At 46.0% G+C, this 19,394-nt stretch overlaps 2 protein-coding genes across 6 annotated transcripts in view; one reads left to right on the plus strand and one right to left on the minus strand.

The window, feature by feature from the left end:
* Positions 1-6,647, plus strand: part of WDFY3 (WD repeat and FYVE domain containing 3) — a 352,404-nt gene extending 345,757 nt beyond the window's left edge. For all 5 annotated transcript variants that reach the window (XM_068233510.1, XM_068233509.1, XM_068233512.1 and 2 more), the window contains one exon: positions 3,314-6,647. In XM_068233510.1, coding sequence (XP_068089611.1) covers positions 3,314-3,434 — 121 coding nt within the window. In that variant the 3' untranslated portion in view covers positions 3,435-6,647. The remainder of the gene's footprint in view (positions 1-3,313) is intronic.
* Positions 6,648-6,796: 149 nt separating this feature from the next.
* CDS1 (CDP-diacylglycerol synthase 1) overlaps positions 6,797-19,394 on the minus strand; it is a 165,019-nt gene continuing 152,421 nt past the window's right edge. Inside the window, exon 13 of the mRNA XM_068233516.1 lies at positions 6,797-6,963. Coding sequence (XP_068089617.1) covers positions 6,936-6,963 — 28 coding nt within the window. The 3' untranslated portion in view covers positions 6,797-6,935. The remainder of the gene's footprint in view (positions 6,964-19,394) is intronic.

The following is a 19,394-nucleotide window of genomic DNA, read 5'->3' on the forward strand; positions in this document are numbered from 1 at the left end:
TTTTTAACAAGGGGGGCAATCACTTTTTCACACAGGGCCATGTAGATTTGGAGTTTTTTTTCTCACTAAATAATAAAAACCATCATTTAAAACTGCATTTTGTGTTCAATTAGGTTATCTTTGACTAATAGTTAACGGTTTATGATGAGCAGAAACATTTAAATGTGACAAACATGCAAAAGAATAAGAAATCAGGAAGGGGGCAAATAGTTTTTCACACCACTGTATATTAAAAACGTTGTTTTGGTTGCTGGTCTACCTTCTTGTGTGCACCTTTACACAGCATGGGACAGGATCACGCTGCCCCGCTGGCACGAATCTCTGCTCCTGACTCTAGTGATGGTCATGTCTAGGAGAACTCATGGAGAAGCATGTGATCAGTTTGGTCAGGTGATGGATATGGAAGTCTCTGATTTGCTAGTCATGATCAAACAAATCACATGCTTCTCCATGAGTTCTCCTAAACATGACTGTCACTACTACTGACCCTGTGATCACTGTGAGCCAATCGCAGTGATCACAAAGGGACTAATTTTTAAAAAGGCTCTGGTCCTTAAAGGGAACCTTAACTGAGAAGAAGGATATGGATGTTTCCTTTTTAACAATACCAGTTGCCTGGTAGGCCTGCTGATCTCTTTGTCTACAATAGTGGCTGAATCACACACCTGAAACAAGCATGCAGCTAATCCAGTCTGACTTCAGTCAGAGCACCTGGTCTGCATGCTTGTTCAGGGGCTGTGGCTAAAAGTATTAGACACACAGGATCAGCAGGAGAGTCAGGCAACTGGTATTATTTTAAAAGGAAAAATCCATATCCTTCTCAGTTTAGGTTCCCTTTCACACGGGACTCAATTTACAAACAAATTCACTTTACAATCTCCTGGAACAGAAAAAATCCATATCCTTCTCAATTTAGGAGCCCTTTAAAGGGGAACTGAAGTAAGAGGTATACAGAGGCTGCCATATTTATTTCCTTTTAATCAATACCAGTTGCCTGGCAACCCTGCTGGTCTATTTCTCTGCAGTAGTATCTGAATAACACCAGAAACAAGCATGCAGCTAGTCTTGTCAGATCTGACTTTAAAGTCTGAAACGCCTGATCTGCTGCATGCTTGTTTAGGTGCTATGGCTAATAGTATTAGAGGCAGAGGATCAGCAGGGCTGCCGGGCAACTGGTATTGCTTAAAAGGAAATAAACATGGCAGCCTCCATATACCTCTCTCTTCAGTTCCCCTTTAAGGGGCCAGAGCCGTGCAGTCCCAAATTAGTTAAATGACAAATGCAATCAACACATGAAGGCTGTTAGGGTACTTTTGCACTAGAAGCATGTAATTTTTCAGATGCAACATTTGCATACGCATATATGCATTTTTAAATTGGAAATTGCATGTGAATTTCTTCTTTTTTTATTTTATTTTTTTATTTCCATTTTGATCAAGAAGGAAGGCCCATTTATATTATAGATCACACACATGAAAACGCACCCTAAGGGCCAGAACCCATATGAGCGGTTTTGTGAGCATTTCTGGAGCGATTCAAAACGCTAGCGTTTTGCCAAAACGCTCAGTGAATGTTAATGGATGGGGCAACTTCCACTGGAACGATTGCGATTCCTCAAATCGCAAACGCAGGACATGCAGCATTTTGGGAGCGTTAACGCTTCAATGTAAAGTATATAAACGCTTGCTTAATCGCTCATTAAAACCTGCATGGAACGATTTTGCTAGTGTTTTAACGTTACCACACACTGTAACAAAATGAATTGAAAGGACCAATCAGACTTTAAAATGCTAATCGCTACACAATCGCTGGCAAATTGATACACTTTGTAAAATCACTTCCTAAAACGCTCATGAAACCGCTGACAAACTGCTCATTCAAAATGCTAGCGCTTGCGATTCGCGATAGTGTTTTGCAGTGGGTTCCAGGCCTAAAGATCTGTGGCAACTGTGTCAAGGTAATGCAGGCACATATGCCTCGCCCCTCCCAATACTTGCATGCTTGATGGGAAAGCTTATATCTTTAGTGCCTGCTGAACATCGATCTGCATGTCCTTAATCATGTAATGCATTTTGATAAGATCTGATGTTAATATCATGTCTAACATCTAATGTGTTAGGCCTCTTGCACACTGCAAGCGATTCCGATTCAGATTCCGCTTTTTAATCAGTTTTTACATCCGATTCAGATTCCGATTTGCAGTGTGCAGGGAGCAAACTGCAAATCAGAATCTGAATCGGATGTAAAAACTGATTAAAAAGCGGAATCTGAATCGGAATCGCTTGCAGTGTGCAAGAGGCCTTAAGGGGATATCCCTTTAGATCTTCGGGATCCAGTATTTGTTATATTTCTCTGCCCCTCATGGCATGATCCTGCTAAGCAGCAGCTGAAGCCACAAATCCTGTAGCTGCAGTTGGTCACTGGTGGCTAGTTCTTCCTTTCCCGACATCCAGCGGCACCTCTAAACACGCTACCATTCCTATACTTTCATTCCCTCTCAGACATTACGGGCAGGGGCGTAGCAATAGGGGGTGCAGCGGTAGCGACCGCATCGGGGCCCTTGGGCCAGAGGGGCCCCAAATGGCCCTCCCTCAACTACAGTATTAGCTCTATATTGGTCCTGTGCTCATAATAATCATTTATATATATACTTTGAATAGTGGTAATCATTAACAAACTATTCCCCATCACCTTCTTGCACCTCTGACATTGTAGTTGCCATTGGCAGCTTTTAGTGCGCCGTTTCAATTGCTTTGTATAGAGTGCTTGGGGGGGCCCCATTGTAAAACTTGCATCGGGGCCCACAGCTCCTTAGCTACGCCACTGATTACGGGTAGCATGGCCAATGTAGGGATCCAAATTGGCCCATCCCCCTTTTCTAAATCTATGACCATAAAATCAAGGATAAACTACCACAGGTTTGCAAGACGTAAAACTGTGTCTGCAAGGGGGCCGCGGCAGGGAGAGTTAGCTTACGCGGATGTTTGGCTCTTGCCAAGGTACTCCACACTGCGCTCCATCGTCCCAATACTCCATTTCACAGCTGAAACATCCACTGTGAAACAGGAAGTATTGGGTGTACGGAGTGCTGCATGTAGTAGTGTGCTATAAACCCAAGATTCAAGTAAGTTAACCCTCACTGCTGTGGCCCCCTCACAGACATGTGCAGGTGCAGTTTTGTGTCTCTTGAAACTATGCTTGCTCATCATTAACTGATATGCAGTTATAAGAAAGTTAGAGAGTGTATCCAATGGACTTTTTCAGGCATATAACACAGCAAGAAGGTAATGTTTCCTCTCTCTCTCTCCTTTAGGTGCAGTCGGTTCCAGTCTGAGATCAAACGGCTGAAGATTTCTTCCCCTGTGCGAGTGTGTCAGAACTGTTACTATAACTTACAGCATGAAAGAGGCTCTGAGGAGTCTTCAAGAAACTAGAAAAAAAGCTACTGTCTTGATAACCACACGGAGCCCTTCTTTTGTGCTATAACCAACATTATGTGATGGAACTTTAACCATTTTAAGGAAAAAAATCAGTTTACATGCAACTTTGTATCATGTTTTAAAAAAACTGCAAGAAAAAGGGATCAGCTGGCTCACTTACAAATTGTATTTTAATTAACTAAAGACAATGGTGAGCTTTCAGACATCTATAGATATATATATATAGTTCTGCTGCTATGTCTGCTGGCTGAGGAAGGCAACTAACCAATCAACTCCCATAATTCCCTGTGTTTGTTTTCTTGAACCACCCACACCCACGAGTAGCTTTTTATGGACCTATATATATGCCGCTTACAAAGAAAACAGACTTGCAGTCATGTACAGTTTATTGTAAATAAAATCTTGGCCTTTTTAATGAAATTGCAAAAGTTAAATTGCCTGTTACATGGGACTAAAGTCGATAAACTCAAGAAATATATCGTAGATATACCTTTGTCTGTACCCTTATTTCATGCAACATGTAGGTTTCCATGCTTCTCTCAAAGACCCCTCATCTGCAGCCCAGCCCTGCCTCAAGGCATCATGGGTAGTTTACTAAAGTCTTTGTACCAATACATCACTAGCCTGTACTGTGACTGCCACGAAAACAGTACAGAGTTAGGTTTGGCTTTGGTAATGCTTTCTGTACACATGTATGGCAAAAGAAGTTCGGCCTGTGCATGCATAGTGTGTAAGGTGTGCACTTGTAAGAGTTGTTACACCTGCACTTGTTTTTACCTGTTAGTAAAATTTCTTATAGTATGACAACAAAGTACAAGGATTATGAATTGCTCATCAGTCCTGCACAAACACAGCCCTCAACACAACACAATCCAATCTATTTGCATGAAAAAGTTAAAACCTTTTAAAGATATAGACGTCTTTACTACACACAGCGCAATGCTTGATTTTGGCCCTGTGATTACACATCGATCCAACAGGAAATAGTGCAGTGCTGTAGTAACTCAGACTAATGCTATTGATGCTTGTGTTCTGTAGATACTCATACAAAGGACTTCATGCCTCTTTGTTCAGTACACAGTACAAGCACAGCATAGTAGGGCCTGAGACCACCCATTACTGCACACACTGCTAATCTTCCAGTCCCAACACTGTTTCTGCAACACAGGCCATTCGCGCACTGACGCACTTTCATGTATTGTGTAATTTTCAAGGTCAACCAAATTATTTCAGCTGATAAAACAGCAGTAACTGGGCTGTTGCTGTAAAAAACAAATTACATAAGGGCTTTATTCAATTCTAGAATATTAACAAGAAAGTTTATTTACACCAAAAAGCAATTTATTGGGGATTAATTAGCTTTTGTATTTTAGTCGGTATTTATTGTTCGTTAACATTGACATTTTAAATGTAAAGAATGATTTTTAACAAAAAAAAATGTCATCATGCCATCCATTTCATCTATTTAAGCTAGAAACAAGGGGAAAAAGCTCCTGGGCTGTGCAAAGTGAAAACCCGGCCCTACTGATGAGAATGAAAACCTTGAGCTGCCACAAGTGGGCGACAGAGCACACTTAGTGAGAGGAATATAGGCAGTGCCATTGCTGGCTTCCTTTTACTTGGCTGGCTGTCATGCTGATCCTCTGTCTTTGGACACTCTTCAAATCCTATGCCCAGAATGAGTATGCACATCAGGTGCTATAACTCCACTCCATGCATGCTTGTTCCATTAGTGACTCCGGCTACCAAAGACATAAGTATGACATGACAATCAGGCAACTGTCCCTTTTTTCTATAAAGGGGATAACAATAACCGCTTCTGTATTTTTCTCACTTTAGATTTCCTTTAAGAATTTTGCTCTCTGATCCTCTTGGCAGAAGCTTATGGTGTTTACACAGTTCTGCAGTCTTGCAGCTCAGGTCTTTCCACTTATCTTAGTAGCTCGTTGCTTATCGATTGAGGTTGCCATTTCCTGTGCATCTCTGGAATCCTTATGTCATTGAGATAGTATTAGCTTTCCCAATAAGCGCAATGTTTTCTTGTTGGGCTGTAAATGCAAAACCAGGCCAGGGAACAAATTTGGGTCAAGCACGACTCTTTCTTTCTGTATAGAAAATGAAACTTATGTATATATGCATATCTCCAAACCATCTCTGTTTTGGCAGGGTGCAGCAAATGAATTTCACACTCCTGAAGGGGAAGAGCTTGGTCAAAATGGGTGTGTTTTGTTGGAATTTGGTTATTTTGAGTGCATTTTATCACAACATGGGGCGTGTGTATCAAAACCATAGCAAAGAAAACTGGAGCAAGAGACCTGCAGTTGCCCACAGCAACCAATCAGGATTCAGACCAGTTTCCTTTGTAATGGCCTCTATAAACCTGCCCCTGAGATTAAGTGCAAGAAAGCATATTTATGCTTTTACCATCTCAAGTGAGTTGCCACCAGGACACTCGACCAGTCTGTTGTCTTACCTACTTCCACTTGTTTTGTTCTGCCTTGTAGCTACTCACAACCCCTCATGTGCTTCCCACTTTCCCAGTAAGTTGCGCTCTTACTTGTCTATGGTCTTGCTAACCTATAGGCAAGGCTTTGTACCAGAGGCTCAGCTCTATCCCTCAGCAGTAACACTATCGATAAATTATTTTGCACCTTTATGTAAAATAGCAGTAGCAGCCAAATTTTATTTTTGTTCTGTATTATTTTGAGATTCATTTGATTTCAGTAACATAAAAACAACTGTGTACAAAATATTTATGCAGTCAAAAGAAGCAAAAAAAAGTTTTTAGGAAGTATTTTTCATTTCAGCAAGTTTTGTTACTTGTTGCATGAGTAATTAACAGAGCTGACTTTTTGTGTCAGTGCGATGTATATTATTTTTTGTCCTGTTATTAACTTGTACACCCTTCAATACAGCCATTGATTTCAGTAATGGCGGCAGAAGCTGTTTGATAATAACTGGCTGAGGCTTGAGCGCAGAATTTTGTACTGTATTACAGGATTCAGTATGTTTTTTTTGGTGGTTAAATGTCTGGAAGAAATACCCTATCTAGCGTGCAATCTGTAATATCTGAATGTTCATTGTATATCTGTCTTCGATGCAAAAAGTAGAGTAACACGGTTACAATACATGACTAAATGCAATAGGTCAGGTACTTCAGTTAATTTTTTTTTTGTTACAAATAAAATACCTGCTATTTACCACCAAGAGTGTTGCTGTGTCTTTTATTTGTTCAGGGGTTATTGTATGAATATGAGTTGGTGAGCAAGGCCGGATTAATACTTATTGTGCCCCTAGGCCAAGTATGTTGTGGCTCCACCTCCATGTGCAGAAGTGCTCCTCCTATTCTATGAGCAGCACCCTCTTCTATGTGCATCATCGATGTACTGTAGCCCCTCTTTCATTGACCGCTCACTTGGGCATCAGTTTGCTTTTTCATGTATTGCTCCCCATTTTAAGACTCCTTTTTCATATGTAGCAACCCTTCTTTCATTTTCAGATGCCTCCTTGGGCTGCAGCCACCCTGTTAATTAGATATTATAATGGAGGAAAAATATAGATTACCGACCGCTTCCTTAAAAAAAACACACACACGTTAGAGTAATTGGTGTATCAGAATCAATTTATTTTCGCCAAGTAAGTTTGCACCTACAAGGAATTTGTCTTGGCAGTTGCTTAACAAACACAAACAAATACAATACAAGGACAGGTCGGTGCATTAAATTCAAAGAACGAACTCAAGGAACTGAAAAAGAGGAACCAGGAGCCCCAATACAGTGTAATAGAGAAGGGGATAACTGGTACAAGAAATGCTACTTACAAGACTGGGTAATTGAAAGGCAACCACAGTAACAGGTGTGTGGAGAATTCAGTCTCCATGTGGATATATAGGAATCTCAGTATGGTGGGCCACACGCCGTAGAAAAATCAGCTGCATCTAATATCACAGAGGAGACCCGTAGCTAGGAGGAACAAACTAAAATAGGTGGAAGGAGGCATGCCGAACAATTGTGCAGGGCTCTGCTTGGGACACAGTGATTCGCCTTGGTGACGTCACCAAGCCGAATTGCTGTGTCCCGAGCAGAAAAGAGTGACGCTACAGCTGCAGAGAGATGGGGTGCGATCGTCGGACAGAGGCTCGAGTGGCTCAGTAAGTATTTACAGATCCAGGGATCGCTACACAGAGGGAAGGGGGGGGATGGGAGAGAGGCCGGGGATCACTAAAGTCAGAAGGGAGGGTTCTGTATATTACATACAGGTGGGGAGAAGGGGGGTCACTGATTACGGGGGGGGGGGGGAGGGATCGCTACACTCAGAAGGGTGGGCTCTACATTACAGACTGGTAGGGAGAAGGGGGTCACTGGTCACACAGGCGGGGGGGGGGGGGGGGAGGAATGCCGCATCTGTATCTTCTCTTTCCACTAGAATTCTCCCTGGCTGCAAGGACGAGTGTAGCTCATCCTTACCGCTGTCAAGCATTTTTTTGCTGGACGAGTTACACTCGTCTTTTTTGCTAGGGAGGTTGAACAATACCAATTACCTGGATATCCGGTGGATCTTCTGCCTCTAATACTCAAATACTTTTAGTCATAGACTAAAACTAGTCCTTGGTAAGAGTACTTGTAGAAGGTATAGACTGGAACAAAGAACATCTATCAGGCCCTAGGTAATGTAACTGTGGGTACATGTAAGAGTGATGTGCAGGGGAATGAGGGGATTCTTCCTCTTACACATTCTACATGCACAATCTGAACATGGATCAGGCCCTAGGCAATGTAACTGTGGGTACATGTAAGAGTGATGTGCAGGTACTTTGCAGGAAAATGAGGGGATTCTTCCTCTATTAAACATTCTTCATGTACAATCTGAACCAGGTGTATGGGTGATGGACAACACCTCTGTGTTCAATGTGCACAACACTCTCAGTGGATTCCCTTCAGCTCTGTGGGGAGTGCATATGTAGAGTATAGTACAGGTAGTCCCTGACTTACGAACGCCTGACACGCCCATACAAACGGCATGGATTCTGTGTTTACATGGGAAGTAAAAAAAAAAAAAAATTTCAAATTGGAATTAATATCGTTTTTGAGAAAATCGATAAAAAAAAATAGCTTTTAAACTTGTATAAAACGTGAACAAAGGGCAGAGGTGACAGAGTGGGACACTGGAGGCACAGGGGGGCACAGAGTAGGTACAGGAGACAGAGATGGCACAGTGTTCCAACTTAAGAACCGATTTAGGTTAGGAACGAACCTACAGTCCCTATCTCGTTCATTAACCGGGGACTACCTGTACTATTGTGTAACAAAGTAAACCTGAGATAGATGAAATTAGTTTTATACATACCTGGGGCTTCCTCCAGCCACCTTCAGGCTAATCAGTCCCTCGCTGTCCTCCTCCGCCACCTGGATCTTATGCTATGGGTCCAGGTACTTGAGCCAGTCTGGCGTAGTGCGCATGCACACACTCCGCCATTGGGAGCGTACTACACTTGTGCAGCACTGTTGCGCAGGTGCAGAATGATCCTGGCTGTTGGAGCGGCACGCTGCCGGACTGCGCTGAATGGCTGATTTACCAGGACTCGTAGCAGAAGATCCAGGTGGCGGAGGAAGCCCCAGGTATGTATAAAACTTTTCTTTTCATTGCAGCACTAGTTTTAATTTTTATTTTTTTTTAAATCATGTAGCGAGCGATCTTTGATCTTCAAAGATCTCCGGCGATCTTTGACCAGGAAATCCCGTTCAAAGAACAGGATTTCCTGAAGGGCTTCCCCCGTCGCCACGTCGTGACGTCTAAGGGAGTCCCGATCCACCCCTCAGCGCTGCCTGGCACTGATTGGCCAGGCAGCGCACGGGGTCTGGGGGGGGGGGGGTGGCGGCGCAGCATTCGAGCGCGGAGCGGCGGCGATTGGAATGCACACGCAGCTAGCAAAGTACCAGCTGCATGTTGCAAAAAAAAAAGTGAGCAAATCGGCCCAGCAGGGCCTGAGAAATCCTCCTGCGCGGCATAGCCCGAGCTCAGCTCGGGCTTACCACCAGGAAGCTGCAGGGCTGCACAACTCGGCACACAAGTGATTTCCCCCCTCCCCCCCACCTTTCTCCCCACCAACAGAGCTCTCTGTTGGTGGGGTCTGATCGCTCCATAGTTGTTTGTTTTTTAATAAATATTTGTATTTTTTTTAAATGTTGCTTTTTTTTTTCTTCAGTCCCGCTCCCTCCCCCTGCCAGCCAATCAGCATGACCGACTGTCATAGGCTTCAGCCTATGACAGCCGATCACTCCCCGTCACACGGCTGTCCCCTGTACAGCGCTGCTGCTGATCACAGTGCTGTAGGGGGTAATTAGACGCTTGAAGACGGGGCGGAGCTCCGCCCCCCAAGCAGGAGATGTGTGCACGATCTCCTGCTAGCCCCATAGAAGACTGTTCACGCCAATCGGCGTGGCGCGGTCCTGGGGCTGCCACACTGCTCACGCCAATTGGCGTGGAGCAGTCGGCAAGTAGTTAAATTCATTAGGAGTCTGTGCATTTTTTCCCGACTCGGACTCCAGGTACCCAAAAATTGCTCCGACTCCACAGCCCTGCAATTGTGAACAGCTGGAAAGCAGTAGAAAATAAACAATCTTACCTCAATAGGAGAGCAAGAATGAGGCCTGAAACCCACTACTAAATCGCTAATCGCAAGCGATTTGTATGAGCGATTCGTAGGTGATTTCATGAGCAGTTTCAGGTGATTTTGGTAGCGATTTTAAAAAGTGTAAGCGTTTTGCTAGCGATTGTGTAGCGATTAGTGTTTTTAACTCTGATTGGTCCTTTCAATTAATTTTAATTTTTTTTTAATAGTGTGTAGTAATTTCAAAATGCTAGCAAAATTGCTCTGTGTAGGTTTTGACGAGAGATTACGCCAGCGTTTATATACTTTACATTGCTGAAACCAGGGGCGTAGCTAGAAATGACTGGGCCCCATAGCAAAAATGTTTTATGCCCCCCCACGACCTTCCAACCCCTCGGACCTCCCACCCAAACATTCCCCCAGGACCCTCCACCCCAATATTCCCACACCCCTCTAATTACAGTATAAGTAGCCAGGTCTATAGGTGTCCCCACTTTAGGTAGTAGTCAGGGGCTTAACTAGAAATCACTGGGCCCCCTTGTGGCAACAGCAATTTAAACTAAATACTGTACAAACGTTTTAACTCATACATGAACATTATGGAAAATCCAAGTTGAAAATTGTGAAGATAAACAATTTCATCCATCCTACTCCTGAAAAATATATTCACTTTTTTTTTTTTTTTAGAACCTCCAAGTTTTATTTTCTGTTTTAAAAAGCTAAAAAAGTAGGTGTAATGCTATTGTCTCATATGATGATGATTCAGTTTTTCCCATAGTCTCGCAGTTGGCAATCGTGTGACCCCCAACAAGACAAATTCAGCAATCATGAGGCCCCCAACAAATCATGAGGCCCACCAACAAGACAAATTCAGCAATCATGAGGCTCCCAACACGACAAATTCAGTAGTCACGAGGCACATAAATAGACAGCATTTCACATAAATAGGCAGAACGCCCCCTTAATATGGTAGACCCCTCTCACCTGACTTCTGAAGTCTCCTGTACTGGCTGCTGTGCCTGGCAATACTGGTTTTGGCTGGATTGGGGATGTGTGGGCTGAAAGGCCTGGCAGTGATACTGTGCCCGGGCTGGCTGGCGGTGATGCTGGGCTGTGCTTGGCTGGTTGAAGTAAATGCTGGCCTGACTGGTGGTGATGCTGTGGCCTTTTGACAGTGATTCTGGGCTGGTTGGCTTGGTGGTGATGCTGTGCTGGCTGGCCTGGATAGTTTAGGTAGTGACAGGTGCCCCCTAGTTAAGGTAGCGCCAGGAGTCCCCCAGTTTAGTTAGTGACAGGTGCCCCCCAGTTCAGGTAGTGACAGGGACCTCCCAGTGTATGTAGTGACAGGAGACCCCAGTTTAGGTAGTGAGTGACAGGGACCCCCAGGTTAGATAGTGAAAGGTGACCCCAGGTTAGGTAGTGACAGGGACCCCCAGTTAGTGACAGGCGACCCCAGGTTAGGTAGTGTGTGACAGGGACCCCCAGTTAGGTAGTGACAGGTGGCACCCCCAGGTTAGGTTAGGCCCCTCCCCCGGGCCCACTCAGGGACGTTTTTGGGGTGCTGGAGGGGTCACAGCATGAGGGGAGAGCTTGGTGGCACGTCGGTGGGGAGGGAGGACGGCCCCCCCTCCCTCACCTCGGGCTCTACCCTCTGCGCTCCCCTCCAGCATTGAATAGAGCGCATATGCAGGTGGCGGGCAGCGGCGACAGATACATACCTTCCGTGTGCTCCACGGATGCTCCTCTCGCTAGCTTCTCACGCGACTTCCTGTATAAACAGGAAGTCATGTCAGACACTAGAGGGAGAACCGTCCGCTGGAGCGCACAGAAGGTATCTGCTGCTGCCAGCCGCCTGCTTATGCGCTCTATTCAATGCTGGAGGGGAGTGCAGAGGAGAGAGCCCGAGGTGAGGGAGGGGGGCCCATCCCCCCTCCCCACCGACGTGCCACCAAGCTCTCCCCTCATGCTGCGACCCCTCCTGGTCCTGGGGGGGCATCCTGATGCGGGCCCCCTGTGACAGGGCTCAACGCTATGGTTGCTATGGCGATTGCTACACCCCTGGCTGCAACGCTAACCGCTAAAAATGCTGCATGTCCTGCATTTGCGATTTTGGAAATCGCAATCACTCCAGTTGAATTTGGCCCATCCATTAACATTAGCTGAGCGTTTAGGGAAATCGCTAGTGGTTTGAATCGCTCCTTAAACTCACAAAATTGCTCTACTGGGTTTGAGCCCTGATTCAGTTCATTGGACATTAAAGGATGAGGAGTTTGGCAGGCCTTATCCTTTTATTCAGGTCAAAAAATAGTGTCTTGTATCGAGTTAGAAACCGTATGTTTTATCTAAAGAAGGGTAAAGTGAACCTGAGGTGAGAAGGATATGGAAGTTGCCAAATTTATTTCCTCTCAAGTATTTGCCGACTGCTCCACGCCAATTGGCGTGAGCAGTGCAGCAGCCCCAGGACTGCTCCACGCCGATTGGCATGAACAGCCGTCTATGGGGCTAGCAGGAGCTCGCGCGCATCTCCTGCTTGGAAGGCAAAGCTCCACTTCAGTCTCCCAGCGGCGTTCGCCGATCAGAGACGGTTAGACGGCGTAAGGCGCAACCGCCGTCTATAAACCTTGTACAGAGCTGCAACACGGCTGTCCCCCTGGGACACAGATCCGCTGTGATAGGCTGAAGCGCCTATCACAGCCGATTGCGCTGATAGGCTGGCTGGGGAGGGAGGGAAAAATTAAAGGAAAATGCTTAATTTTATTAGAAAAATAATAAAAATTTGGCGAAAAAAATAAAATAAACACTAGGGGAGCGATCAGACCCCACCAAAAGAGAGCTCTGTTGGTGAGGAGAAAGGGGGGGGGAATCACTTGTGTGCTGAGTTGTACGACCCTGCAGCTTGGCCTTAAACCTGCAGTGGCCAATTTCAAGAAAAAGGGCCTGGTCTTTAGGGGGGAACAGGGTTTAACCACTTCCCGACCGTATTGACAATTAGCGGCCGGGAAGTGGATCCCGCAAGGACCGCCGTATTGACAAGTGGCAGCGGTCCTTGTAGGGGCATGGGCGGAGCGATCGCATCATCCGTGACACGATCCTCCGCCGCCGCCTGGCTCTGCTCACCCGCCGCAACATCCCGCCGGCCATACGGAAGCGCCGGCGGGATGTTAACCCGATGATCGCCGCATACAAAGTGTATAGTACACTTTGTAATGTTTACAAAGTGTATTATACAGGCTGCCTCCTGCCCTGGTAGTCCCAGTGTCCGAGGGACCACCAGGGCAGGCTGCAGCCACCCTAGTCTGCACCAAGCACACTGATTTCCCCCCCCCCCCCCCCCTGCCCCTGATCGCCCACAGCACCCCTCAGACCCCCCCCCTGCCCACCCCCCAGACCCATGTTTACACCCAATCACCCATCAATCACTCCCTGTCACTATCTGTCAACGCTATTTTTTTTTATCCCCCCCCTGCCCCCTCCTGATCACCCCCCCCCATGTACTGTATGCCTCTATCCCCCCTGATCACCTGTCAATCATCCATCAATCACCCCCTGTCACTGCCACCCATCAATCAGCCCCTAACCTGCCCCTTGCGGGCAATCTGATCACCCACCCACACCAATAGATCACCCGCAAATCCGACATCAGATCACCACCCAAGCGCAGTGTTTACATCTATTCTCTCCTCTAAACACCCACTAATTACCCATCAATCACCCCCTATCACCACCTGTCACTGTTACCCATCAGATCAGACCCTAATCTGCCCCTTGCGGGCACCCAATCACCCGCCTACACGCTCAGATTGCCCTCAGACCCCCCCCTTATCAATTCGCCAGGGCATTATTTACATCTGTCCTTCCCTGTAATAACCCACTGATCACCTGTCAATCACCCCCTGTCACTGCCACCCATCAATCACCCCCTGTCACTTCCACCCATCAATCAGCCCCTAACCTGCCCCTTGCGGGCAATCTGATCACCCACCCACACCAATAGATCACCCGCAAATCCGACATCAGATCACCACCCAAGCGCAGTGTTTACATCTATTCTCTCCTCTAAACACCCACTAATTACCCATCAATCACCCCCTATCACCACCTGTCACTGTTACCCATCAGATCAGACCCTAATCTGCCCCTTGCGGGCAACCAATCACCCGCCTACACGCTCAGATTGCCCTCAGACCCCCCCTTATCAATTCGCCAGGGCATTATTTACATCTGTCCTTCCCTGTAATAACCCACTGATCACCTGTCAATCACCCCCTGTCACTGCCACCCATCAATCACCCCCTGTCACTTCCACCCATCAATCAGCCCCTAACCTGCCCCTTGCGGGCAATCTGATCATCCACCCACACCAATAGATCGCCCGCAGATCCGACATCAGATCACCTCCCAAGTGCAGTGTTTACATCTGTTCTCTCCTCCAAACACCCACTAATTACCCATCAATCACCCCCATGTCACTGCTACCCATCAGATTAGATCCCCATCTGCCCCTAGGGCACTCAATCACCCGCCCATACCCTCAGAACGCCCTCAGACCCCAGCCCTGATCACCTCGCCAGTGCATTGCTTGCATCTATTCTCCCCTCTAATCACACCTTGAGACACCCATCAATCACCTCCTGTCACCCCCTAGCACACCTACCCATCAGATCAGGCCTTAATTTGCCCGTGTGGGCTCCTGATCACTCGGCCAAACCCTCAGATCCCCCTCAGACCCCCTTCCTATCACCTCCCCAGTGCATTGATTGCATCTATTTCCCCCTCTAACCACCCCCTGAGACACCCATCAATCACCTCCTGTCACCCCCTAGCACTACTATCCATCAGATCAGGCCCAATACAACCTGTCATCTAAAAGGCCACCCTGCTAATGACCGGTTCCACAAAATACGCCCCCTCATAGACCACCTGTCATCAAAATTTTCAGATGCTTATACCCCTGAACAGTCATTTTGAGACATTTGGTTTCCAGACTACTCACGGTTTTGGGCCCGTAAAATCTCAGGGCAATTTAGGAACCCCACAAGTGACCCCATTTTAGAAAAAGACACCCCAAGGTATTCTGTTAGGTGTATGACGAGTTCATAGAAGATTTTATTTTTTGTCAAAAGTTAGCGGAAATTGATTTTTGTTTTTTTTCACAAAGTGCTATTTTTCACTAACTTGTGACAAAAAATAAAATCTTCTATGAACTCACCATACACCTAACGGAATACCTTGGGGTGTCTTCTTTCTAAAATGGGGTCACTTGTGGGGTTCCTACACTGCCCTGGCATTTTAGGGGCCCTAAACCGTGAGGAGTAGTCTACAAAACAAATGCCTCAAAATTACCTGTGAATAGGACGTTGGGCCCCTTAGCGCACCTAGGCTGCAAAAAAGTGTCACACATGTGGTATCGCCGTACTCAGGAGAAGTAGTATAATGTGTTTTGGGGTGTATTTTTACACATACCCATGCTGGGTGGGAGAAATCTCTCTGTAAATGGACAATTGTGTGTAAAAAAAATCAAAAGATTGTCATTTAGAGATATTTCTCCCACCCAGCATGGGTATGTGTAAAAATACACCACAAAACACATTATACTACTTCTCCTGAGTACGGCGGTACCACATGTGTGGCACTTTTTTACACCCTAAGTGCGCTAAGGGGCCCAAAGTCCAATGAGTACCTTTAAGATTTCACAGGTCATTTTGCGACATTGTTGGTTTCAAGACTACTCCTCACGGTTTAGGGCCCCTAAAATGCCAGGGCAGTATAGGAACCCCACAAATGACCCCATTCTAGAAAGAAGACACCCAAAGGTATTCTGTTAGGACTATGGTGAGTTCATAGAAGATTTTATTTTTTGTCACAAGTTAGCGGAAAATGACACTTTGTGAAAAAAAAACAATTAAAATCAATTTCCGCTAACTTGTGACAAAAATAAAATCTTCTATGCACTCACCATACTCCTAACGGAATACCTTGGGGTGTCTTCTTTCTAAAATGGGGTCATTAGTGGGGTTCTTATACTGCCCTGGCATTTTAGGGGCCCTAAACCGTGAGGAGTAGTCTTGAAACAAAAATGACCTGTGAAATCCTAAAGGTACTCATTGGACTTTGGGCCCCTTAGCGCACCTGGGCTGCAAAAAAGTGCCACACGTGGTATCGCCGTACTCGGGAGTAGTACAATGTGTTTTGGGGTGTATTTTTACACATACCCATGCTGGGTGGGAGAAATACCTCTGTAAATGGACAATTGTGTGTAAAAAAATCAAAAGATTGTCATTTACAGAGGTATTTCTCCCACCCAGCATGGGTATGTGTAAAAATACACCCCAAAACACATTATACTACTTCTCCCGAGTACGGCGATACCACATTTGTGGCACTTTTTTGCACCCTAACTGTGCTAAGGGGCCCAAAGTCCAATGAGTACCTTTAGGATTTCACAGGTCATTTTGCGGCATTTGATTTCCAGACTACTCCTCATGGTTTAGGGCCCCTAAAATGCCAGGGCAGTATAGGAACCCCACAAATGACCCCATTTCAGAAAGAAAACACCCCAAGGTATTCTGTTAGGACTATGGTGAGTTCATAGAAGATTTTATTTTTTGTCACAAGTTAGCGGAAAGTGACACTTTGTGAAAAAAAACAATACAAATCAATTTCCGCTAACTTGTGACAAAAAATAAAATCTTCTATGAACTCACCATACTCCTAACGGAATACCTTGGGGTGTCTTCTTTCTAAAATGGGGCCATTTGCAGGGTTCCTATACTGCCCTGGCATTTTAGGGGCCCTAAACCGTGAGGAGTAGTCTGGAAATCAAATTCCGCAAAATGACCTGTGAAATCCTAAAGGTACTCATTGGACTTTGGGCCCCTTAGCACAGTTAGGGTGCAAAAAAGTGCCACACATGTGGTATCGCCGTACTCGGGAGAAGTAGTACAATGTGTTTTGGGGTGTATTTTTACACATACCCATGCTGGGTGGGAGAAATCTCTCTGTAAATGGACAATTGTGTGTAAAAAAAAAAATCAAAAAATTGTCATTTACAGAGATATTTCTCCCACCCAGCATGGGTATGTGTAAAAAATACACCTCAAAACACATTGTACTACTTCTCCTGAGTACGGCAATACCACATGTGTGGCACTTTTTTGCAGCCTAACTGCGCTAAGGGGTCCAAAGTCCAATGAGCACCTTTAGGCTTTACAGGGGTGCTTACAATTAGGCACCCCCCAAAATGCCAGGACAGTAAACACACCCCACAAATGACCCCATTTTGGAAAGTAGACACTTCAAGGTATTCAGAGAGGGGCATGGTGAGTCCGTGGCAGATTTCATTTTTTTTGTCGCAAGTTAGAAGAAATGGAAACTTTTTTTTTTTTGTCACAAAGTGTCATTTTCCGCTTACTTGTGACAAAAAATAATATCTTATATGAACTCACTATGCCTCTCAGTGAATACTTTGGGATGTCTTCTTTCCAAAATGGGGTCATTTGGGGGGTATTTATACTATCCTGGAATTCTAGCCCCTCATGAAACATGACAGGGGGTCAGAAAAGTCATAGATGCTTGAAAATGGGAAAATTCACTTTTTGCACCATAGTTTGTAAATGCTATAACTTTTACCCAAACCAATAAATATAGGCTGAATGGGTTTTTTTTTTTCATCAAAAACATTTGTCCACATTTTTCGCGCTGCATGTATACAGAAATTTTACTTTATTTGAAAAATGTCAGCACAGAAAGGAAAAAAAAATCATTTTTTTGCCAAAATTCATGTCTTTTTTTGATGAATATAATAAAAAGTAAAAATCGCAGCAGCAATCAAATAGCACCAAAAGAAAGCTTTATTAGTGACAAGAAAAGGAGCCAAAATTCATTTAGGTGGTAGGTTGTATGAGCGAGCAATAAACCGTGAAAGCTGCAGTGGTCTGAATGGAAAAAAAGTGCCTGGTCCTTAACCTTCCTGGCGGTAACCCCGAACGTAGTTCGGGGTAAGCCGCGCAGGAGGTTTTCTCCGGCCCTGCTCGGCCGATTTGCTTACTTTTTTTTTTGCTGGACACAGCTAGCACTTTGCTAGCTGCGCCAGCACACTGATCGCCGCCGCCCCGCGCCCGATCGCCGCTATCAGTCGCGGCGCGCGCCCCCCCCCCCCCCCAGACCCCGTGCGCTGCCTGGCCAATCAGTGCCAGGCAGCGCCGAGGGGTGGATCAGGACTCCCAATGACGTCCCGACGTCGCTGACGTCATCCCGCCCCTTCGCCATGGCGACGGGAGAAGCCCTCCAGGAAATCCCGTTCTTTGAACGGGATTTCCTGATCGGAGATCGCCAAAGGCGATCGAAGCGAGCGGGGGGATGCCGCTGAGCAGCAGCTATCATGTAGCGAGCCCTGGGCTCGCTACAAGATTTAAAAAAAAAAAAAACTGCTGCGCTGCCTCCTAGCGGAATTTTTCATACCGCCAGGAGGGTTAAGGGGGTTAAAGCCCACGGTCCTTAAGTGGTTAACACTGCGGTCCTCAAGTGGTTAACCACTTGCCGACCGCGTCACACCAATGGGCGTGGCCGCTGCGGCAGCCCAAGGACCAGCTAACGCCGATTGGCGTAAAGTCCTTGGGGCTCGCAGTGCAGGAGATCACGCGCAGGCTGTGTGCATCTCCTGTTAGTGGACGGAGCAGAGCTCCGCCTTCGGTCTCCAAGCGGCGGTTGCCGCTCGGGAGACTGTTAGACCGCGGAATCGCCATCTAATTGCATTGTACAGCGCTGCAATCTGCAGCAGCTCTGTACTGGGGACAGCCATGTGACACGGCTGTCCCCATGGGACACTAGAGAGCGATCGCCTCTCATAGGCAGAAGCCTATGACAGCAGATCGCCGTTATTGGCTGGCTGTGGGGAAGGAGGGAGGGAGGGAAAAGAGACGAAAAAAATAGGCAGATTTATAAAAAAAAAACACCACAATATTTATACAAAACAAACAAACAAACACTGGGGAGGGGGGGGCGATCAGACCCCACCAACAGAGAGCTCTGTTGGTGGGGAGAAAAGGGGGGAGGAATCACTGGTGTGCTGTGTTGTGCGGCCCTGCAGCTTGGCCTTAAAGCTGCAGTGGCCTTTTTTGACAAAAATAGCCTGGTCTTTAGAGGGGGATAAAGCCCATGGTCCTCAAGAGGTTAAACAATACCAGTTGCCTGGCAGCTCTGCTCATCTATTTGGCTGCAGTAATGTCTGAACAACACCAGAAACAAGCAAGTAACTAATCTTGTCAGATCTGACAATATTGTCAGAAACACCTGAACTGCTGCATGCTTGCCTAGGGTCTAAAGCTCTGCCTATTATATGGCTA

This window comes from Hyperolius riggenbachi, chromosome 1, assembly GCF_040937935.1.
Source record: "Hyperolius riggenbachi isolate aHypRig1 chromosome 1, aHypRig1.pri, whole genome shotgun sequence".
In the NCBI taxonomy this organism is placed as follows: Eukaryota; Metazoa; Chordata; class Amphibia; order Anura; family Hyperoliidae; genus Hyperolius; species Hyperolius riggenbachi.